General features: G+C 48.5%; 1 protein-coding gene across 1 annotated transcript in view; it reads left to right on the forward strand.

Annotated features, from left to right (window-relative positions):
- LOC119404902 (VWFA and cache domain-containing protein 1) overlaps positions 1-24027 on the forward strand; it is a 70158-nt gene that overhangs the window by 13984 nt on the left and 32147 nt on the right. The window contains exons 3-7 of the mRNA XM_037671592.2: positions 20528-20676; positions 21536-21642; positions 22323-22461; positions 23118-23262; positions 23578-23713. Of these exons, the coding sequence (XP_037527520.1) occupies positions 20528-20676; positions 21536-21642; positions 22323-22461; positions 23118-23262; positions 23578-23713 (676 nt within the window). The remainder of the gene's footprint in view (positions 1-20527; positions 20677-21535; positions 21643-22322; positions 22462-23117; positions 23263-23577; positions 23714-24027) is intronic.

Here is a 24027-nt window from a genome sequence, read left to right on the forward strand (position 1 = left end):
TCTTTGATGTCTTCAGCGCCTCCGCGTCTTTGACCGCCGCGTCCTGGGAAGGGGGGGGGGGGTATGATGCCTTTTGAAAGACGGGCGGGGAAGAAGAAGACGAGAGGCACATCCGAAGAAGAGAAAGGGGAACACAACCGCAATCTTTGTGCGGTGCCGGTGTTTGGCCGTGTGGCGAATTCGTCGCCGGTTTTCAGGCGGGCCGCGGGCCCGCTGCCGTCTCCTTTGCCCTCTGCTGCTTTTGACCGGGGTGGGGTTATTTATTGTATACCTCTTCTGTGTCTGTCTGTGCATCCTTTGGTCGGGGATTCTTTTGCCTGTTGCGTATAGTTTCATCATTCACATTTCACACGTTCTGTTAGGGGTTATAGCAACGTGTGTGCTGTGTTAGTGGTGAGCGAACAGACGGTGCCAGTGAAGCTCTAGTTTATGGTCCGGACCTTGCCTCGTTCGCTGCGGTTGTCTTGCCCCGTTTTTTCCGTGGTTTTCTTTCCTTTTTTATGGGCACGTTGCCCGCAGGGTTGTTGCTTGATTCATTCTCAGCTTTTGACGTTACCTCGGCAAACGGGGAAAGGGGGGGGGGGGGGCGTGCGTATCCGGAATTATGCGTCAGAAAACGTTGTTTGCCACCTCTATATATTGGAATGTGGTCTGACAAGCCGGCAACAAAGCAGGCCTGCTTTTATGCTACCTTTAGAGTCCGAAGCCTCGCGTGAACGAAATGTTTCTTCGTTATAGCCGATATCGCTGCGGCTCTCGCGCTTTCGGTTTCGTGATAGAAACAAGAAATGTCTCTGATATGAAGCGTGACCAACCAAAGCTCGTGCTTAGTTCGCTATAACCGACAATTCGCTATATCGGTGTTTGTTAAACCGGGCTCAACCGTGCTTTGTACCGCAGTATCCTCCGCTCTATTGCTTGTGTTATTTATAACTTTCGAATACCGTGGTTCTTTTTGCGCCATCGCATTAGCTTTCACAGCCACCATTTTTTTTTACTCGATATTGTTTTCCTTAACGCAGTGCTTTCACAGAAATGCATTAATTCACGGATACATGCGCAGTGTTTTCAGCCAAGTGCATTTAGTAGAGGATTTGTGCGCTGTGCTGTTCGGTGTAACGCGACCCTTTCGCGGTTTGCATGATCCACACTTATCTGCGGGATAACCGGGGGAGAGGGTGGGGTTGGATATGCGCCTGTGGCATATGGCTTGCAAGCATCAGTAGTGCGCATGTAGTCGCTGGTGGTCGATATTCAACTTATCAAATGAAAAACATTCTGGGCTGAGATGTCTTTCTTAGTTATTGCTTTTTTTTTTTAGTTCCTCGTGAGGTCGTATTCGTTATGAATTTTGAAAAGGCAGTGAAGAGGAAGGTTTATCAGCTGGTACACTTCCTGTAATACTAGTGGATAGGTGTAAAACGGAAACAGGGAATCAATTTAGGCTGACAAAATTATTCTTTCAAAAACCCTTCCGCGTTAATTCTGTCAACATATGTGTGTTAACAGAAGAGAAAATGAGTGTAAAATATTGTTGTTGTTTTTTAATTTCGCGCTGAATTTCCTTCTCACGAATGTCGGCGTGACGTCAGGAATTTGAGGGTGTTATTTTTTTCTTCCGTAATTCCGTAATGGAAAGTGAGGTTGGGAAGGAGTGATGTGAGGGTGAGAAGGGGGAGGGTAAAGTATAGCATAGGTATCTGTGGTACAGTGCATGCAAAGGGAGGTGGCAAGGGAAGTCAGGGTGAGTAAGAATTATGTGGGCCACCGTATATACGGTGTCGAAAACTGTGACGTCACGACGAGTTGGTGTGCGGAAGCACGAAGGTGGCGTCGCCGCCCTGCATTTTCTTCTCGCGAGTTTTCTCGCTTATACCAAGCGTCTTCTCGAGGCGAGAGCGGTGCTTTTGGCATTACGAAAGGGTCAATTAGTAACGCGAAGAACGCCGTGTTTTTTTTTCTTTAGTGTCCATTTAACGAGCCGCACTGTACGTTAATTCAATATAATTTTTCGCGGTTCCAAGCGATATGGGCGACTTCATGTTCGTTGTACGTATTTAAAAAAAAATTGTCAGTGGATTTTTGTCGGTGTCAGTGAATGGGAAACGCAGTCGAGGTAGGCAGTGAGTTCGATGGAGTGACGAAATTAAGAAGTTCGCAGGGATAAAGGGGAATCGACTTGAACTGGACGTCGTTGGGATAGGCCTTCGTCCTGCGGTGGACTAAAACAGGCTGAGAATGATTAATGATGAACATCATTTATGTAATATATTTCATCGTGAAGCGCCAAGTATTACGCATTTTTGCGTACGTTGTACATATTTTGATGCATGTGATTGTATACTGCCCTCTCTGTTATGACCCTTTATTAGGGTTGACAGTATTAATAACACAAGTAGATGTCTGGACTATCTGGCGCCAAACGTGCGGGGGGTATAGTAATGTATACGCGTTTCTGACGAATGCCCCGGCGGCTCAAACGGCAGCTGATCGGACGCCCAGGAGGGGGGAAAAATCATAGCGCCTCTGTTATTCCTAAACGGTGGGCAGGTGGCGCTGTTGCGTGAGTGGCTATTATGCGCAACGATCGAAGCACGAATGTGGGATTCGATGTCGAGGCCGATGCGCTTCGCGGGGGGTAGAGCCCCGCGCATGTCTATATTCTTTCTCTCTCGAGAAATGCTGCGCCTCGTTCGTTCCGTTTCCTAAGGCATCAGGCAGGTGCGTTCGTTGTTCGCGCAAATTCTTACTCACGAACATGATATATACTATGGCTGCTTCTCTGAGTATTATTTAAGCCTAGCTATCTCGCTCGTTCATCATTCGGCGGCTTCCCTTCCCCCCGCATTCGACGCAATAAAGAAGGAAGGATAATAAATTCGCCTTTTTTTTTTTCATTTTCCTGAGTTGCCCTGTGCCGTTTTGGTAAGGACCGGCATATCGCCAAAGCGGAAGCCTCCGAGATCAGGAGGCGCTTCGCGACTTTTCCGCTAGGGGAAGGGCACGTTCGCCGTGGCGTCGTGAAGAGAAAAAATAAAGTGGATTTCACATCCCCCGCGAAAACCTTAATAGGATAACGAAATTTGTTTCTGGGCTAGTTGGTTCATAATCTTAAATGCTGGATAGGGCGAATTCGGCACAGGGAAAAGAAAGGACTTGTCCTACACTTCTGTATTTTTTTCTTTGTCCTATGTCGAATTAGCCAAGCTTGTCCTGTGCATCTGTGTTCTTTCTTTGTCCTGTGTCGAATTCGCCCTATTCAGTGCCGTATTTACTCGATTGTAACGCGACAACGATTGTAACCGACTTTTCATTCCGTCCAAGAAGAAAGAATTGAATTTCGGTATTCGATTGCAACGCGAGGGTCGGCTTTAGGTAGCAAAGATCTGGGGGAAAAAAAAAAAAAAAAAACTCTTGTTACATTCGAGTAAATACGGTATTTAATATTTAACCCTACTGGGAGGGGAGGGTGATTTAGTCTACGCGTGTGGTTTGTTTCTGAATCTCTCCACACGACCCTTAAATCTTGGATTCGCAATTACCGGTGTCCGTTCTCCATTCCACTCTTTTTCTTTTTTTTCTCCTTTCCAGCAAAAAACGACGTGCGGTGCAACTCGTCTTTGTGCACACCGCCAACACCGGTACGCCAGGTTACGGACACCCCCTCTTCCATTTGTATTGTGCGTTCCTCCTCTACGAGTGCGCGCGTTTTGTGTTTGCGTGCAGCTTCACCTCTCTTTCGCACTGTCGGCGTTTCGGTCGGAGCCGGTCCTTTTGTTGTAAACCCTTCACTGCCTGCCTCTCCGGACGCCTTTAGCGCAGCGGCCGACCGCTACGCTCGTGCACGAAAATTGGTCGGCTCTCTCAACCAACATGGCCCCCCCATCCCTTTTTTCGCGCCGCGGCTTGGTTGCCGGCGCGTCGTTTCGTTTGGGGCCGTTGCTTCCTCGCCGACTGGCTGCTGGCTCGCTGCGGAGCGCGCATTAGTCGCGCGTGATTGCCGTCGCAGAGGCGGTGGCGGAACGCGGAGGCCCTCCCATCTCTCTCGCGTGCCCTTCCTCGCAGTCTTTCTCTTCTTCCCCTCTTGCTTCACGGCGAAGTCTCAAAGAAGAGGACGAAGAGCGAGTAGGGTAGGGGTTCGGATCTGAAGCTGGCGTCGTCGGTTCGGTGTCTGTCGGAAAGCAATGCAGTTTTTGCTGTTCTTGTTTTTGTCGTGCATTGCCGCTCGACGAGGCAGCGGCGTCTGCACCGCACGCGTGCATGCTCCTTTTCATATGCGTGCGCAGGATTCTCCATTGGAGGGTTGGGGAGGGGGAACATTTACCACAGCGCCCCCCCTCCCACCCGCTCTCGTGACCCCCCTCCCAATGAGGCCCCTACGACCAGAACGCACTGCGATATCGAGGTATTAAGGGGAGGGGGGGGCTATTCTCCTTTTAACTTCGTTCTAACCGATAATACGTTATATCCGTGTTAGTGTTATCGACGTTGGACACGTGGTAGCCATACCCCGGTTTCAAAACGGATGCTAATGAAAATCATCTTCGTCGTAGAGTAAAGGATGTGCTTCGAGTCGAGGATCGTTTGGAAATGCGGAGGATAGCTAGAGCTGGTCGAACTTCATCATAAAACAGCGCGCACACACAAATGCAAAAGAAGTCGGTAGATGTCGTCGTTTCTTCCTACTTCTTTTGTATTTGTGTGTGTTTGCGCTGTTTTATGATGAAGATAGCTATCTTCCCAGACACCGATGTTTGAGTGAACCTCGCTTCCTCCTTGACGTCGCGCCATGTGAAGCGAACGCTATTGGCTGTTGTTACTATTTTAGCGCACTGGTTAACGAAGCAAAGGACAGACGAGCGACACGGAAACAGCGCTGTTACGTTGTGTCGTTCTTCTTTCCTCTTTTTTCTTTAACAAGTGCGCTAAAATAGAAAAATGGTTTACCAACACGCCCGAGCCTACGCTCTGTTGTTCGCGACACGTCATCGTATACGCCACCTAATGACGTACACGCCGGTATTTTAGTCTTTGTGTGCGTGTGTGTGTTTTACCAGACCCTGAGCATCTGCTTATAGCAAAACTGAGCTTTCGACGTTTATTGAAGAGCAGGAGCTTACCAAAAAACTGAATTGGCACCGACATAGACCAAGAACGCATTTACCATCGTCCCTGGATAGGCGTGTTCAAAACCCTCCGGCTCGTTCCCGACACACACACGCTATCAAACAAACAGACCGCTTTGTCCAACGCAACTCTGTATGCCGCACTGGGCGATATAAGAGAGGTACTAATATAACGCAGGCGGCGCGAAAAATGCCCTCGGGTGGCGGTGGCCATGCAGGAGGGATACGGAGGGGAAGAAGGGTGGTAGGATTTAGCGCGCCATGCCCGGGCGTCGTCGTTAATTCCTAATGACGGCCAGAGGAGGTGCGGGAGGTCGTAATTAAGCGGAACCCCCATCGCTCCCCCCCCCCCCCCTTCTGTGCTCGGCACGCAGCGCCTCCCGTTCTTTCCGCAGAGTGTATGTGCTTGGCAATATAGCGTCCCTTCTCTCTCTCGTATATAAGGCCGGGCTTCGTGGCTCGACGATCCTGTGGTGGTGGTGCGCGGGCTGCCCCCCCTCGGCGTGTAATTAATGGGCCGACAAGGAAGTCTCGCCTTTTCTCGCGCAGCTCTGCGGGCTTTTTTCTTTCTTTCTCTTTTTCGGCTCCGGGGCGTCGGCCGTGATGCTCCGCGGCGCGATCGTGAACTTGAGACGTGTAAAGTGAGGGGAAAGGGAGCGATATTAAGAGGCCGTAACGCCCGTTTAGTAGCGACATTGAGTATAGCCCGTTTCTCGGTTGTCTCTCTCTCTCCCCTTTTGTGTTCTCTCATTTGCTCATCGAATAGATTGTTCTGGGAGGAAGGCAGGAAGGAAGGCGTTGCGTGTGGTGCGAGCTTCTCTTCATTACAGAGGAGGAGTCTATGAGAGACGCATTTAAAAAGTTTTGGCGTGGGGTTCGTATTGTAGCATGCGAAGTACCGCGGGGTACACGTTTGCGAGAGCGGCCTGATTGTCAGTGCCGCCTTGCGTTACACGAGTTATAAACTTATAACTACATAGAGGTCGCGGCTGTTAATTGTTGCAAGTGACTTCTTACGTCCTAATTAGTTGTCGGCAACGAACAACAATGCAAGGAATGCGTGGGAATCTGTGAGATGTATTTAGAAGTTTTGTCCATGGGGTTCGTATTGTAGTCTGCGAAGTACCGGGGTATACACGTTTGCGCGAGCGGCCTAATTGGCAGTGCGCACGTCTTGCGCGTTGCGTTTTAGCTATACACAGGTCGCGGCCGTTAATTGCTGCGGTGACCAGTAACATCTTAATTAGTCGTCGGTAACGAAGAACAATGGAAGGAATGCGAATGTGAACGGTTGCGCCACAGCCGACGCTAATTAAGTAGAATAGGTCAAAGTCATTGCGGGGTTTAATTATGACGTGCAAGGCCTGTAGTAAGATCGAGGGCTGAGGACGCAAATCCTAAATAGCGTGGGTGACCCGTCTCCGCCGAATTTCCCGTCCCCTTTTTTTTTTCTTCTTTTGGGGAAATTGTTTTTTTTTTCTAGTATTCATTTTTAAAAAGAGTTTTAATAACGGCTTGGCTACGACCGCCTGCTTGAAAGGGAATGACCGCATCACCATTGCGATATCATTCAGTGATTCGGTATTTTGTGGTAATCGTAAGTACTTTTTCTCGGCTAATGTAAGTACTACGCATATTGGAAGTTAAAAACATAGCTTGCATTGACGTCACCGTGGCCGCCATCTTTGCGAACCAACTGCTTGAGACGCAGGTTGAACTCTTGCGCGAACCGCGGAGCAGGAAACGGTGACATCAGATTAGTTCCGGTGCCCCCTCCAATCTTTAATTTGTCTTCCCCCTTGGTGCAGCTGGCGAACAGAAGAAAGCGGGGAGAGCGCAAAAGAACGTGCCGGGACGGAACGACTCGGTGTCCTCCGCTGAAATTACTCTAATGAGATAAAAAAAAAAGTCACGGTGGCCGCCATGTTTGTGAGCAAGCGCAGAGAACCTGTCTGTGACGTCACGTGCAAGTTATAAGTTTCGCTGTGCAGCGATGTTCAGAATCTTTGACGAAATTTACCAGGACGTTCAAGTTTCCGACCTAAAAGCAGAGACATAAGCATAGGCGTGCACAGGGTTCCCAATCGGGGGGGGGGGGGGGGGGGGGGTTCATCTCTTCCCCCCTCTCTTCTTAAGGGATACGGGGGGGGCAGCCCCCCCCTCCACGTGCGCACGCCTATGCACAAAAGTGCGTGACATCATGAAAGTGAGTAAGCACTATTGGATGGAGCATTTATGCAAATTCTTCGTGATAGCGACAGCGATTGCTGCGGACGGAGCTAACATTTTTTTGCTTACGTTGTAACCGAATATAATAACGATATACACCAAAAGGCCCGCCCTTGGTAACAGCTGTGAAGTATTTTGGGAATTCTGAGTACCTTCTCTAACAGAGCAATGGTTTATGAGCACTGGTGACAGTAAAAAAAAAAAAAAAAACGTAAAAGCCAGAGAAAAAACCCACTCGCCTGAGCCGCGCCTTGAATAGCGGCTAATGTGTCCGCAGAATAGCCTCCTTCGCCTTGCCTCTACGCCGTACGCACCGCAGGTCTGCAGGTTTAGTGGAGCGGGCCCTTGTCGGGCCGCTTTTGGAAACTCTGGAAGGAATTCCGGGAAAAAAAAGAATGCTGACGCTGTGAGGTGTAGCGCGCGCGACATGGGTTGGTCTCGCGAATCGGGCGCGCTTCAAGCCGTGGAAGAAAGAGGACAAGGACCGTGAGATTAGCCTAAGGACAGCTTTGAGGGCTACGACAAAGAATAGTATGACCGTTGTGCTTGTAGTTTTGAAGACAGAGACTTAGACCGCCAAGTTAAACTGGATTGTTAAATGACAGTTCCGTAATTTCATTAAAGGGGTACTGACTGGCTGCGAAAATTTTCAGTTTTTGCGTCAAATGAAATGCCAAACCCTCAAGAGCCTAGATGTACTGGTAAGCAGGAGTGCACCGTGAAGAAGTAATTACAGTGTGTTTGTAAAAGCTAGCTTCGGTTGTTACTGCACCCTGACGTCACAACACGGTATGAACTTCACGTGCCAAGATATCGTGACGTTTCCACCGCAGCTCCGCTCCGCGGCTGACTCACAAGCGGCCATTTTAAGTGTTTTGGTACCTGACGTCATCACAACTAGGCATACTGGTACGCATACTATAGTCTGACGTCACGATAGTGTCGAAAATAGTCTTTAATGTCAAAATAAAATGTCAGGATTTGCTGGCTTTCACGTTCGGGGTCGGGGTATGTCGGTATGTCGGTCGGGGTATGTCGAAGCGAGCGTTTGCATTTGGAAGGTTTACAACCGTCACTGTAATGAAAGCACTCGTTCCGAATATATATGACGTCACGCAACACAGGTTGTGTTCTCCGGGCAAAACTTCGCTAGCTTTCATTAGTTTTCTAGCGAGTTATTTGGTTAGTTATATCAGGAAGAACAATTTTGGTGGAGGCTAGATGCCAGAGGCCCGTCTACTCTGTGATGTAGGTGCACGTTAAAGCAAACCAGATGGTCGAAGTATCCGAGCCCCTCCTCTACGGCGTGCTTCATAACCATATCGGGGCTTTGGCACGTAAACCCCAGATATTATTAACAATGCGTCAGACGTAACAACATAGCAATGGTGACGCGGAAACAGCGCAATGTCTTTGTAATCCTTTCTACACTGTCTCGCCTTGTAGCGCCGTTTTCCGTAAGCTTCAGGAGACGCGGCGCATCTGTCGGTGACGTCTAGCTTTTTTGTTTGTTCGTTAAATACCGCAGAGAGTCACGCCTGAACCGAAACGTCTAATATTTTATTAACCCATTTCGTTTGTGTAGGCTATCTTTCTTTTCCCTTTCACATGATATAGCAACTTGCGAAGTGTTCCGCGTGCGGTCCTAGTTCGGACTGACGTCATATTGGCCTAGTTGCGCGGCACGCCGCTAGGGGCACCTGTCGTCTGCTGCGGGAGGATCAGTGTACCCGAAGCCTTCCGAGTTTACCGCAATCGATGCAATCTACTTACCCGGGCTTTAAACATAATACGCACACGCAACACTTTGTTGCAGTTCCCCCCCCCCCCCGCCTGTTGTAGTAGTGTTACGTCAAGGTGTTCTTGAAGAACACCGGCTCTGCTTTCGCGCGCGATCGCGACGTTGAGCTGGCGTTGCTCCTGCTCACTATTATTACAGGCACTCGCACGCGGCGGTCTCGTTTTCCGCCTATTGTTGCGCCGAACATGTACCCCCGCTGCGGCGCGTTGTAGTATAGTATTAAACCTTGTTCACGAGGACACTCATTGTGCACATGGACTTGCATTGTGACGGGACACGGTGGTGGGTTACACAGGCGTCGCGTGAATTGATATGCAGGATGGAGGGAGGGGGGGGGGGTGAGTCGGGAGGAGACGGGGACTCGAGCGAACTGTCGCGCCGGTGGCCGGCTGCAACTGACGGCGGCGGCGGCGGCTCGCATTTTTTGAAAGCGAAACGGGAGACCACGAGCGCGCGCTGTGCACGCGTTGGTTTCACCTTCTCCGTAGACAAAGGGAAAGCGATGGGGAGGGTGTGGGGGCGAATGCAACCTGTGGCCACGTCCTCGCTCGTTGGGTGGTCTTCGTCGCTGTGTAGTCGTTGGGCGATGTGTGGCGTTTTTTTGTGCTTGCGGTTTCTGGCAGAGCCCCGGATGTGTAGTGCGGTTCAAAGTTAGAAGGAATGCACTGCGTGGCAGAAGAGGCGGCAAAGAGGGAGTCAAACGGGAACATGTCCTTCTGGTGTTGCTAGTTTAGGCTTAACCCGCATTCTGCTTCTTTCTGTACTTTCTGTCCCCACCTTTTTTTTTTTATCGCGATATGTGTGATAGCAAACTGACCGAAACGTTTTACTTTCACTTTTTTTTTTTTCAAGTTGCCGGAGGCGTCAGGTAAAATGAATAAAGTCTTTTCGTGTCTAGTCGGAGCTGTAGAATTAACGGTTCAACTCGTGTTTAGGAAAATTTGCTGTTGTGCTAGCTGATGTTTAGAACGAAGACAGCGGGAAAGCTGTCTTCGTTCATGTATGCGCTCCGCCTCCGTGTCTTGCTTGTATTTCTCGTCTACTTGTAGGGCCGTTGGTGGTGTCGGCGTCAACACGAACAATGCAAAAAAAAAAAAGTCGCGCGATGATAGATGGCGTCATGGTGATGTATGTAACACTGACGTCATTATGACATCACAGATCGCGCAAGAACTTTTGACGTCATCACACGACATTGTCGCTTTGGTCGAAGGTAGGCCGATCCCGGAGCAAAACCACGTTAGGTGCAGAAAGCGTTCTAGGATGGGGTAGGGGATCAATACATTCGACTGAGAAAAAAAAAAAGGTGGCTTTCGCCTTTGTAAGATGGTTCGACGTTTTGGTAACTCGCGCCGGCCTACGTCTGGCGCTGAGTAAGTTCATGGTTTTGTGGTTTCTTTTTTAACACGAAAGTGTTTTATTCCGGGGTCCACCAAGACTTCAGTGACGTATTTCCGTCACGGAAATGACGTCTAAAAAATTCACACGACCAGATGGCAAAGAAACACTTAAGAAAAAAGTTCCGGCAGCTGGAGTCGAACCCACGACCTCTCGGTCCGCGACTACTTCTGTATACGTTTTACTTTCGTGTTATACTGACTCCTATGAAGTAGGGATCAACCTTGTTTTTTTTTTCTTTGCGCCGTACACGTCAGCGTCGTCAGCCAATCGCCGGATTTCAATGCGGCTTGTGCCTTGCCTGCGTGTGAAATGAGTTACGACGACGAACTGCTAGTGGCGGAGCCATCAGTGGTCGGTATTGAATAGCTAGGAATGACGGACAACAGGGGAAGGGGGGGTGTGCGTGTTTGGTTGTATACGAGGTGTGGTTGCGGAGGGAGCTGTTAAATAGCGGGGGTCATTCCGGGTGCTCGGTGACCCGGACTCGCTCTCCTTTCCCCACTGCTCTCGGCTGCACCAAAACGGACCTTTCGGATTCACGGTGTAGGTCAAAGCGGCGTGTGAAAGAAACGCCGTATTGATATGATGGTCGGTTGAGACCGGTGGGCCTCCCCGTAAAAAGTAAAAGCTGGACGAAGAAGGATGGATCTCTGTGCTGAAAAGCACCTCTCTCGACCTCTTTGTGACCGACCTCCTCTTCTCTCTGCACTTTCGACATAGAAAAGGGCGCCCTGTGTCGCATGCATAAATGTAGATTCCCCTCTGCTCCCGGTACAAGAAAAGAGAGGGTTAAGGTATGACCCCTTTGAGTCCGCGAACGACACTCATTCGCTTCGCATGCGGACGGTTATGAATCTGGCGTTTAGCATCTCCGCATCCGGACTTGTGCGTCGCCCGTCTCCGACAAACTGCTTACTTGAATGCAAGGGGGCGGGTGGGAGGGGGGGGGGTGTATTTGTGAAATGCCGGCGCCGCCACGCTGGATGGCGAGACGACAGCAGTCCCCTCTCGAGGAGTCAAAAAGGAAGTCGAGTGGGATAACGTCTGTTGTGGCGGTGGGGAGGGGGGGGGGTTGAGAATGTCGTTTGAAGATAGAGGGCTTGGGGGGTAGGAAAATGGCTTAAGGGGGGCGGGGAGGGGGGTAGTATCTGTAGTGCACTTTCAAAAGTGGTGCTGCCGCCGCGAGAGTAACAGAAGTAGTAAAGGCGGCTGCTGACGACGGTGGTCTGCTGCTGCTGCTGCGACGAGGAGCCATGTGATGCTTGTCGGGGCTTGTCCGGCGGCGGTGGCGGCGCGTCTTAAAGCGGAGACCGCCCCCCAGCCACCCCCCATTAAGATAAGCCGGGCGCGGTTGGCTGGCTACGGCTTAGCTACGGTCTGCGTCGATCCTCCACCTCCTCTTGTTCAAGCAGCGCGGCGCGACCACACAGAGAACGCCGCCGCAACGAAAGTCTTTTTCCTCTTCTCTTGTCGTCGCGGTTTTTCTCTTTTTTTTTCCCCGTATTGTTGGTGGCGACGTAGTTGGTGCGTTTAATTTGGGCGTATGGTTTTCTTATTTTCTTTTTTTTATCACTCTAAGAAAGAAAAAAAAGTGTTCTTTGACTCTTGGGGGAGTATTGACTTGCCACGTGTATGACACTCTTTAAAGAGACACATGAACTCTCTCTGGAGAGTCGTGGTACCCAAAAGAGAGTTAACACATACTATTTATTTTTTTCTTTTCGTACGAGTGTCCAGCACTCAAGAGTCAGTCTTGCAGCGGAAGAAAGCGTGAGGAAAACCAAGCACTGCCTACTAGCAAGGACTGGATCCAGTGATTAAGTCCGATCTTAATCGCGATGTCACCGTCGACAGATTAGAGTGGAAATTTCACAATTCTCGATAAGTAGTACTACTGTCACTAGTGTCGTTAAAGTGTCACAGCACGGCAAATTCCCATGGTTCTCTGGGTTCGATCACCTTTTCTGAAATTGGGGTATGGACACACAGCGGATTGGACCAGTTGCCACTGTTTTTGAATTGCCAAGTTCCGCCACTTTTCGGGCCTTTGCGCGGCGGGCCTTCGCATGAGCCAATCATAGCTGACAATATGGCGGCAGCATACACCGGAAAAAAGATAGGTTTCCGGGGGTTGGTGTTCTGTGACCGCCTCCTGTACTGTCGGGCGGTGGTCAGCTCAAGAAGCGTCTTTGGAAAGAGGCTTTTCTCATTCTTTTCCCACGTCGTAAACTTGCGTTTTGTCTTACCGAAGCTGCGCCGCCAACTGCCCGGGAAAAAACATTGTCTCCTGAGCGTGTGCTGTTCCGGAAACGGGCTTTGTAAAAGTACGACGGTGCTCTCGGAAGACGTGCCGTCGTCGCAGTACACCGCATTTTCTTTTTTACGGCAGAGTAAACCTTTTGTCTTCGTGTTCATTTATTTCTCTTCTCCCTTGCGGCTCCATGCTCACAGAGCCGAGCCGCTGCTCCTTTACCGCCTGTTGAAAAGAAGCTGTAGTGCTTGGCGGAGTGCGCATTTGCTGCAGGCTGCTCCCACAATGGCGGCGCGTTTTTATGGCGGCATGCTCGGGCGATCTTTATTTATCCCTCCTGTTTGCCCACGGGGCATATCCGCTCGCGCGTACTACTAAAACGGACGGAATATGGCCGCTACAGTGTATGGCCGCCCTTTCTTTGTCGGTGTCGTCGGCTGCAAGCTGCACTTGGCTTGGCTTGAGGCTTTTGCATTCGCTTTCGGCAAAGGCTTTGTCGTCTGCTTTTGCCTCCATTTTGTTCCCTCGTGGGTCCCTGTGGTCCTTGGAAGAAGGTTATTCAAAGGCTGTGCAAGAGCTGGATATATATTTATGTACATATATACTGGGCACCTTCTTCGTATGAAAAAATTTTGTTTGTTCCGGAACAACGGCTTTTTTAACTGTCGGGGATCTCTTTCCGTATGCGTCTCGCACTGCTGCATCATGGTCGTCCTTTTCATGACGTGCGCCATTCCGTTGCGGACGAGCTCTTTGTCGGTCGGCGAATAGCTTTATCTCTCTTTTTTTGTCTTTTTTAATATTACGCTTCTTATTTGCTGCACCGACGACGTCGGCGAGCTTTCTTATTGCGGTGCTCACGGACTTCCCGCGAGGCTTAGGAATGTGCGCGATGCGTCCGGTAGGCAGACTTTTGTCCGCCATCTTTCTGTGTGTGCTGCATTTCTGTATATATACGATGGTTTGAGAAGGCGCGTGCCTTCAGAATTCTGCGGCTGAGTAGTTTGTTGCGGTGGCATTTGGTCCCCCCCCCCCCCCCCCCCAATCTCTGCAGAGAAAGGGCAGGCATTCTTTTCATTGCGGCGGCTTTCGGGCACCGGGCATTCTTGCGATGCGATACCGCGCCTCGAGAGAAGCCGCGCTTCGGTACCTACCGGCTTCTCGGGAGGCGAATTGGTGGTGGCCCTCGTATGTATGCATGACGCCGCAACGCGCGCTTCGGCCAAGAAACAGAGGGGTTGTTGCATCGGAGACGAACGGACGGAATGCCTTTCTGAGACGGCAATCTTGGTCACCGCGGATGCGGGCGATGTACTAGAGGAAAGAATAAAAAGCCGGCCTTAGCAGCATCGTAGCCAGCACACTCTAGCTTTTCGGTGGACTGTGTTCGAAACAAACGCAGCACTGACAGAGGACTCGTGTTCCTTCTCTCTTTTTCGGACTGATCCTGGCGGCTGTTATCCCTTCTGCGCCCGCATCGGTACGATCTTATCCCATATTGTGATCACGTAATCAGTTACGTCGTTGTATCTTGTGTGTTCGGCGGGTTCTGTACTCCAGCTTTCCCACCATCTATATACTGTCGCGCTACTGCCCGTTGAATCGATGCATGAGCCTGGCCTTCCCTCTTACTGTCTTTCCTTTTTTCTTCCCTTTTTTATTTTCCTTGCGGGAAGCGAATTGGATTATCGCCCTTCGGGAGAACGTGATTTCACCGCTCCTTTCTTTTGCCTCTTCTTTTTCCCGCCCGGCCACGACAGTGCGGGACAGGAAGTAATACTAATGGGATTTCAGACTTCACACGTAGTATTTATACTGCGAGCACTGTGCTACGCGGCGAACAAAGAGAGACGTCGCTGTCGCGAACGGCTCTGTTTCTCCGTGAAAAGAGACCATCATTCCCTCTTTTTGCGTGTTTTATTTTGGAGCTCTCTTCAGATTGAGAGCTCGAGCCATTGGAGGAGCGCGCGCGCTAGTCACCCGGTTCTTTCGTTCGTCCCGAACGAAGTCACTTCTTCGACTCTCTCTCTCTCTCTCTCCGCTGTCGTCCAACCACCACCTCGAACGCGGCACTCGTGCGTGCGGCACTAATGGAATCGAAACACGAAACTCGCGCTCACAAAAAGACAGGGCGCGCGCTCCAGGCACGAAAAGAATGGGCCGCAGCAGCTCCGGAACCATTAGCATTAGCGCACGAATTTCGGATGAACGAATGGTGGAAAGGGGGGGGGGGAATCATCTTCTCTTTCAAGCAGTACACCTTCGCTGCTGCCCCCCCCCCCCCTCCCGGACCCATCAACCCGCCTATTTCTAGTTCCTCTCGCAGCCAGTAGGTGGCGTCTCGCTCGCTATTCCTTCGTGGGGTCCGTCCCAGACTTGGCGCCTCCGCTGACCCCTGGCGGCGCGTAATTCGTTACGGCTCACACCGGATCGTTGTTGTTGTTGTAGCCTGTCTTCTTCTTCATCCTCCCTCACCCAATTTTCTCACTCTCTTTTGCGGCACGGAGGAAGGCTTCTTTCCACTTGGGAAGCCTGTCGGCTTCTCAGCGGGGCACCGCGTGTTACTAGACCCCCCCCCTCCTTCTCCATCTCCGCTGCTCTTCGTCATCTTTGCCTCTCTTGCTCTTCTTCATTTTTTACCGCGCACGATCATCATCGCACCTTCTCTCGTCGTGGCCAGCAATGCTGCCCGTTGTCTTGTGTGTGTTGTTCTCTCGCTGACCACCGCGCGCGAAAAGCGGGGGTGAGGGGGGTGCACGGTCGAAGCAGCATTCTCGTCGTGACGGCGTTTCGGCGAAGGGAAGCCGGTTTTTGGCACCCCACTTCGGGTGTTCGCCATGCCGAATTTCATTCTTGCGTCGCTGCCCTGTAGCATGCAGTGATTTCTTTTACTTTTTATTCCCCCACCGGAGAGGCATCGCACACGACGACGCGCAAGTGCGTGATTGTAGTATGCGCGGGTTGTCGAAGGGAGTGTCCGTGTCCCCGCCGCCTTATCAATTTTATTTCTTCACACCGAAGCTGTCATTGGCTGTGTCGCCTTGTCGGTGCACATGTAGCTGATAGAGAGTGGACGTCGGACACTGCGGCGTATGTTTCCTTGAGGTGCTGTAGAAAGCCACGGAGTGATGAATTTCGGTGGAAGATCGCGGTGAAGATGATGAAGCGGGAAAGTTGTTGTTCTGCTTTGGCAATGCTGCAACACCCAGGCCGACAAGCTGAAGTAAATGTTAGCTTCTGTTCAGGAGCGTACTTTTGATTACGTCTACCGTATTTACCCAAACTGAAGCGGACATTACAGAGACTCCGTAGTGTCTGTAAAAGAAGTTTGAATGTACACTCAGTGAAAGAAACACTAGCGAAAATACAGCACAGAACTTTCTTTTTTCCGGGCTGTTCTGTACAGCACTCTTGCTGGCTAGTTGAAAATCCTTTGAAGAGAGTACCTGGCACACATCAAGAACCCAACTCACTTGGGTCAAACATTCAAGACATGGGTGTGCCTTTAGTCAATGCATAAGTTTGGTCAAGTCACAAGTAAGCTTTAAGTATGTTTGTTTGAGCAGATTTCATGTCCCCATTACAAAGTCTTATGATCAGGGATTCACTATTTTCATGTATATATGCTTGATGACATAGTGAAGCAGGAAAGATGACTTTTGTAGGAGTGGAAGCATCAAGTGTTTCACTTTCTACTTTTATTCTGCATATGAAGAATCTGTGGCGCCTGCATTCGTTGCTGTTCTTCACAGTGCATTGTCTCAGAGTGTCATACGAGCTCAGGTGCTCAGATGCACCTTGGGCTGTCATTCCACCCTCCTTTGTGTGGCCTGGCTTTTCGTTATCTCACTCTGAGCTCTTTCCTCTATCTCAAGAAAGAGATAAGGCCGTGTGCCCAGCATGTCTTCAGAAGAACTTGGACATTGTCTTAAGGCAACTGGAAGGGGCTCCTTTTGTTGGGTTTCCTATCTGGCCCTTGTCTTGCATTCTCGTCTTGACATCTTTTTCTCCTCCTTCATATACCTCTCCAGTTTTCTTGTGTCCCTGTGAGAGCAGTCGTGCACTTGACACAGCTTACGTTCAAGTGTTTTTGCATTGTCTTAAGCTGTCGATGGGCACCTTTTGTTCGAGTTTTTTATCAGGGCACATCTTTTCTATCACCTCTTTTGTTTTATCTCTCCTTGTGCAACTGTTATTCTTCTAGGAATACCGTACACCTTCAAGTGCTTCCCGCATTGTCTTAAGATGTTGAGAGGCTCCTCTCTTTCTTCACGGAATGGCTGGCTGACTGGCTCTTCTGCTCGAGATAATGTGCCTCTTCTGTTGCACTCCAGGATGCAGTTTGCACAGAGGGCAACAAAGAACTGAGAAATGATGAAACGACAAATGTGTTTGTGACTGCTCGCCCTTGGGAGGAAATGCCGTAGCTATGTTACTCCCATGTTAGTTTGCCTTAGAAAAATGAACACAAACATGACGAATGTGTGAAATGATGTCACGTTGGCTGCGGATGATTTTTGAAGAAACTGAATGTATTTAGTGGTTCCTTCTCTCTCTGACCTTATTGGTTACTGATCTGGTGTCGGAAAGCCAGCAGCCATTTAGACCAAGTGAAATAAAGTTACCTAAGCTTCTTTCAAAGTTCACTCTTAAAATGGACACTAAACAGCAGCACTGAGTTAGGATAAAGGAATAAAATATGCCTGTGCTGTTATTCATATGTTAATCGTTTATTGAGGGGAGTATGCTATAGAGATGTGAAATTCCTGTGCCAGCTTCCTGTAATACCCCTGTCACATGGGGCAACTTAAGTGCACCTTGAGGGAGTGCACTTCGCCACTAGTGTCATTTGCACGCTGTCACACGGGAACGTTTAGTGACACTCGCTGCAAAGCGCACTTGCCGGCGAGTGCGTTCGCCAAACTCACTTCGCCGAGACGGAGTGTCTAGCCTCAATAGCAGTGGCTCGAAAATAAATAAGTTATTATCCGAAGCCGAGTTCATAGCATTTTTGAACTATCGTTTTCTTTATTAGGAATATTCTTATGCATTAAAACATACTACAATACAAAAAACTACTTTGCTATTCTTGTTCTCGGGCAGTTTACAGCCACGACCGCCAGGGGAATGCCCAGCGCACGCCGTGCAATGGCTGCAGCCGCCGCGTCTGTACGTAAATTTTATTTTAAGGGGTGGTTATAGCTGTAACACAGTATTACTTAAGAAACGTTGCCTGAAATAACAAATACCTGCTGTGCTACTTAAGTACCCATCGCCATTACAATCATTTTCAAAGTACACTTCCCTTTCTCGTGTAGCAGCGCGCTGCCAAAGTGCCATTCTGGGGGCGTAAGTGCACTCGCTCAAAATGACACTAAACTTGCCAGTGTGACCGGGATATTATACTCTTGTTCTTTGGCACCATCCGACTGAGACTTGACAATTGTTTAATAAAATTAACTGTAAAATAACGGAATATTTACACCTCTGCTGAGCGGCTGTTGTGGTTTTCTTTTTTTCTTTCTTCTAAAAGGGACTTGGATAAATAAGAATTGATTTATTTATTCGAATGAAACAAGGGACATAGTGATAAGATGAAGGAATGATGATTACTGTTACAGCATTGCTGGCCCTTAGACGTACCTGTATTTCACGTCATGGGTGCTGCAGGTGTTTACGCTGCAATAGGCACTACTTTTCTACTGCAGAAAATGCGTGGAGCTTTGCTATTGCATCGTAGCAATGTCGACTTTCAACTTCCTTCTATATTTATCTGCTCTTGAGTGAGCTGCCTGTGACAAATGCCTACTCACTGCGACATATTAAAACACCAGAATTCCTGTTGCACATTTCATTCGTGGTGGCACTGAAATTTGTGTTGAAGCTTATTTCACACTTATGCATAGTTGATCACTGTTTCTGATTGTAACACGTTTGCTTTACGAAAATTGTGTCAGATTAACTCGCATCCTTGGTCACGCCTGTCGCTTCTTAAAAAGAGTACTGACACTTTTTTTTTTGCTCAAATGCAAAGCTAGGCCCTGAGGAGCCTAGAAAATGTACCGGTAAGCGTGAGTGCACACTGAAAAAGTAATTACAGTATGTTTCAAAAAGCTAGTTTTGGTTCCTACTGTATCCTGACGTCACAACACGGTATGAGCTTCTCATCACGTGCTCGTGCAAGATACAGTAGAACCTTGGTGATACGATCACGGCTCGTACGAATTTCGGGGTGATACGAATTTTTCTGTGGTCCCGGCCAAGACCCGTTAGCCTGCATCGTAATGAAGTACGCTTGTTACGAACTGATTTTCACCCGGTGACGTTTGATACGAACGTACACTACCACGCAGGTACGAATAGGTGCTGCCCGTGTTGTCGCAGAAGACAAGGCAATCAAGCGCGGTCATAAGCGCAGCGGCGCCAGTTTGTCAGAACAGGCCATCAGCGGCGCGTCATAACCTCCGAGACAACCGAGACTGTGCGCGCGAATCTTGGAGGCCTCAATGCGCTTTTATGTACCTTCGCGTTTAGGTTACAGATGACGTTAACGTAGCGCGCGCTCTCTCTCTTTTTCTAATGCGTCGATGCGTGCTGCAGTGCTCGAGGCAGTGTCAATGTACATTGTTTACACGTGCCTGCCACGTATATTCAAGCCATGTCTTCGCGAAGGAGCTAGGTCTAGCAACGTGAACATGCACGACTGTTTGGGACGCGCACACCTGCCAACTCTCCGATTTGCGCAAGAGATTCTCGAATTTTGAGCAAACCTCTCGATTGTGCGGGAACGGCCGTAAATCTCCTGGAAAACATCAAAACACCGTCGCGATAAGAAAGTTATAACAACTAAGGACAGCGGTCCTAAAGTTTTCTGGCGTTCAATCGCGTGAAAAGCGCTCCATAAGTCACCTTCACCATAGTACTCTGATGTCATGTGAAAAACCGTACTAAGATTTGGAAGGGGCTACTGGCTGTCACGGGTCACACCACACCTGGTAAATAATTATGCAGGCACGCACGCACCGCATATTTACGAGTACAAGTATGATCTTTGACGTCACAAAACATTACTGGCAATCGTTCAGAACTGTTCATGATGTTGCTGCACCCCTGAGAAACAATAATTGAAAACGTACGCCAGCTTTCTGCTGTCGCATTTTAATTTTCCATGTTTTCTGGTGATACGAATTTCGGATGATACCAATATTTTTGGTGACCCCGCGAGATTCGTATCACCGAGGTTTTACTGTACTGTGATGTTTTCATGGCAGCTCTGCTCCGTGGCTCTGTTGTGACACACAAATGGCCATATTGAATGCTTTGTTACCTGTTGACATCACAACTTGAAGTCGCCACAATTGACACTGTAGCCTGACGTCACAATGTTGTATAGATGTCAATAGGTGCATCATGCGAAAATGGACTTTAATGTCAAGATAAAATACCCTATTTACTGAGATTCACACTTGCACAGAACTGTCTCGGCATACAGGGGACTTGTATGGCAGAGAAAACTTACCTTCGAAAATTGGTGTCAATTCCCCTTTAATAGCATGTTTATTCCATACACGATTGAAATAGTCACCCACTATTCCAGTTAAGTTGTTTTTTTTTTTTTTTTTTTTTTTTTTTTTTTGCACACAAGTGAGGAAAATGCTCATCATCACAGAAAGGCTTTTATCTTAGGAGTTTATTTTGTTTTTCTTTTCCTTCTTCCAGATCGCTGACAAGCTGCAGAAGAAGCTGCTGTCGTACGTGGTACTTCTCAACCGCAGCTCGGACGTTGTGGAGGAGGTTTACAGGTTTCGACAGCGTTACGCATTCCCAGCAGTGAACCCGTGCTGCTTGATGGACCCGAGCGTGTTGATGTGAGTGCCTCTTTAACTCGCATTTCATTGCTCAACTTTCCCGGCAAGTCGTCTTTAAGTTGTGCTTGTCAACAACAAAGACGTTGAAGCTTTAGTTCATACACCTACGCCTAATAAACTATGTGCACTGGGTGGCACCGCCGTGATTGTGAAAGCTATCGTTTTGGAAAGGAAGGCAGCGGGTGTCGTCAGTGCCGATGGTGTCTACAGGCAGGTGAAGCTACTGCGAACAAATGACATGTCAGTGGTCTAAATGCGTCTTACCTCTCCCTTCATGTTGATTTCAGATGCACTTTGGCATCTAAATGTGCTGAGCACTATATCATTCTAAGAAATACTTTGGTTTTTTTAAATTGCACTGACACATTCGAAAACCCATTCCCCCCACCCCCCAGGAAAATGTGTGAATGGAATTGCCTATTGGCCATTGTTGTAGAATATACACAGCATTCAGTTCATTTATAAATACACTCATGAACCTGTTGTAACTTTAATTTTTTTTCTTGTACTGGTTGTTAGGTCATGCAATATTTTTTTGTTCAGTTATTTTCTGTTACATTATTATGTCTTTGTGATATTATATATATGTTTGAATAGTTTTGTAAACGATAAATATGTATGCCCACTTCAGCTTGAGGATTTGAACCATGCTAGTGGCACGAAATAAGTAAACAAGTAAAGTAAAATTTTGTCATTGTTGGCATGGCACACTGGCGTTGCTCCAGCTAGCAAAGACCAGCAGGCAACAGCACACGTGATTTTGTTTTCTTTTTTTCGTTGCCATATGTTCTAATTACATACGAAAATTACATATTTGCTTTTCCTTTTCTTGCCCCGTCCCTTTTTTTTTCCCCCGCAGGATGGATAACCACTTTGGCACGGAGATCACAAACTCGACGACTTGCGACACGGCGCCTCTGTCCCTTCCCAAGGGCGTTTTCAGTCCTGGGCCAAACCTCACTGACGGTCAGTGGTCATTAACAGCATGAGGTTTCGGTGATATTTTGCTCTTAGAACGTGAAAAACATTCATCACAGAGATACGTACGTGATGGTCCGGTGTGAAACCAAGCGGCTAATCATATTTCGGGCAGTGAATGCTACAGGAGTTCAGCTTTTGAAAGTGGCCTTCATTATATGCCTTGATTCTGAATCATGTGTTCCTTATCATACTGCAGGATAACTTCTTGGGCGAGTTGTGTTTACAAAATATATTGTATGTTTCATACTGGCTCATACTGTAGTAGTTATGATACTGGCTTCCCTTATATTCAGTGATATCAGTGATAAACAACTGTAGGTGTTTTCTGTACCTAATGTTGCCTAATGAACTATGTTGTAGTTATGGCTCTGGATTAGTAGATGCTTGTTTCTTTATTATAAGAAATGGAAAATTGCATGCTATATTTCATTTGGTCGGTAAAATAAGTGAACATTCACTTGAAGCACTCACGAACCATTTTCGACTCGCACCTCTGTTCTTACGTCCATTCACACTCTCCGACAGTCACTGACGTTGGTACTCACTCGCATTAATCATAACCCACACCCACTAGCATCTGGTAAATGGGTGTACTAATGAGTGAGCACGTCACGACACGTGTTCATCGCTACACCCTTTCACTGTTTCCGTCCTCCACCACGCAGTGTTCCGCAAGAACTTGGAGTCACACCCATCGATTAAGTGGCAGTACTTTGTGTCCACCGCCGGCATCCACACGGAGTACCCTGCCTACAGCACCGTCAGGAAGTGGTCGTGCAGGCACGTCGACGACCTTCGGCATAGGTGAGCCTGTGTTAGTACTAGTAGCTAGATTTATGTGTAGTGGAAACATTGTTCTTGAACGGCACTGGTCTGTCAAAGGGAGTCACAACTGTCAACTACCAGTAGTCTCATGCAAATCCAAGCCTCTATGCTTTTGCGAGAGAGCGAAATCTGGACGTGCCCTGCCCGCAAGTGTTCCCTTTAACAGTAGACCCGTCTGTACATACATTGGGGAATGCCTTAATTTTATTGTAATCGCTTAAGCTCATAACTTATGTCTTATCAAGAGCCATTCGGTTTAAATGTGGCCGGAATTTGTAATGACCACTTGTTGCGTCCAACGTTGCTGCAAGTGGGAACGGAACCCACAACATAATGCTGAGGTTGTGGGCTTGGGTCCCACCAGCAGCAAGTTGTTATTTATCCACATTCGTTTCTCTTTATGTCATCATTACTACAATTTAATTAAGAACTACAGATAGTGTTACCCACGCTTCTCATGGTCTTGTAATCCATTGGCTTTGTTATGTTGCACCTAATGCGGAAATAAGTTGGCCACGAAGCTCGGATTGCACACGCTGTTTCACAGCGCGGGGTATAGAGAGTGCATTACGTTGTGGCACAATACAAGCGGCTCTGGTAGTAACTCGGTCACGATCTCCTTTTTGTCGTATTAGGGACATCTACCTGGCCACGGTGCAGCCACACACGAAGCATGTGGTCATCGTGATCGACCACGGCAACTCTCTGAGCCCCAAGCAGCTCGTCACAGCCAAGGCAGTCGCCAAGTACGTCCTGTCAACGCTCTCCCACCACGACAGGGTGAGTTCCTCTTGCATTTATAACCTCTTCATACTTATGAAAATTAAAAACATCGAAGGGTGTAGAAGACAGAAGCAGACACTATAGACGTGCAGTAGTTCATGCATGTTAGCACTTTAACATCGTTAAATGTGTACCTCAATCCACTGTCACGTAGGTTTAGTGTTCGCTCAAGTTTCTACTTCAGTTGCTGGGGGCTGAGCTTGTGACGTAGTTGTGATTCGCCTGCTTTTGTCTCCCAAACGGGCAGAGATTGTTATAGTTGGCCTCATAACTCGATACAACGTATCATGCTCCGTGCATTTTGCTTTCCAGGTTGGTCTGATCGGTTTGTCGGGGGAGCCGAGGTTTCCCCAGAGTGACAAGTGCCTGTCCAAGGAGATGGCCTTCGCCACCTACGAGACCAAGTACCACTTTGGCCGTTTCATTGACGCCCTCCAGAAAGCCCCCAGTACGTGTCTTTTGTGACCCGTGAAACTGGCATCCGTGTTGCATTCATTTTTCGATACGTGGACTGTATTCTTAGTTTACATTGAATGTTGATTGTTAGGCTGCATTTCACAGTAGTTACCGCTAACTGTTCCTTACTGTCCTTGTTTGTTCTATGTGAAAACTCTAATTGCTGTCGAAAGCATTTGTCAAGGAAAACCCAGAATTATTTCGTGAAACATGGGCAAGTTCCGGCTGTAGTAAATGCTCATGTCGGAAGCTTTGTGTGTGTTGCAGCACTCGAGAGACTAATCCATCAGCACAGTATTACTCTGT

This window comes from Rhipicephalus sanguineus, chromosome 9 (assembly GCF_013339695.2).
Source record: "Rhipicephalus sanguineus isolate Rsan-2018 chromosome 9, BIME_Rsan_1.4, whole genome shotgun sequence".
Lineage (NCBI taxonomy): Eukaryota > Metazoa > Arthropoda > Arachnida > Ixodida > Ixodidae > Rhipicephalus > Rhipicephalus sanguineus.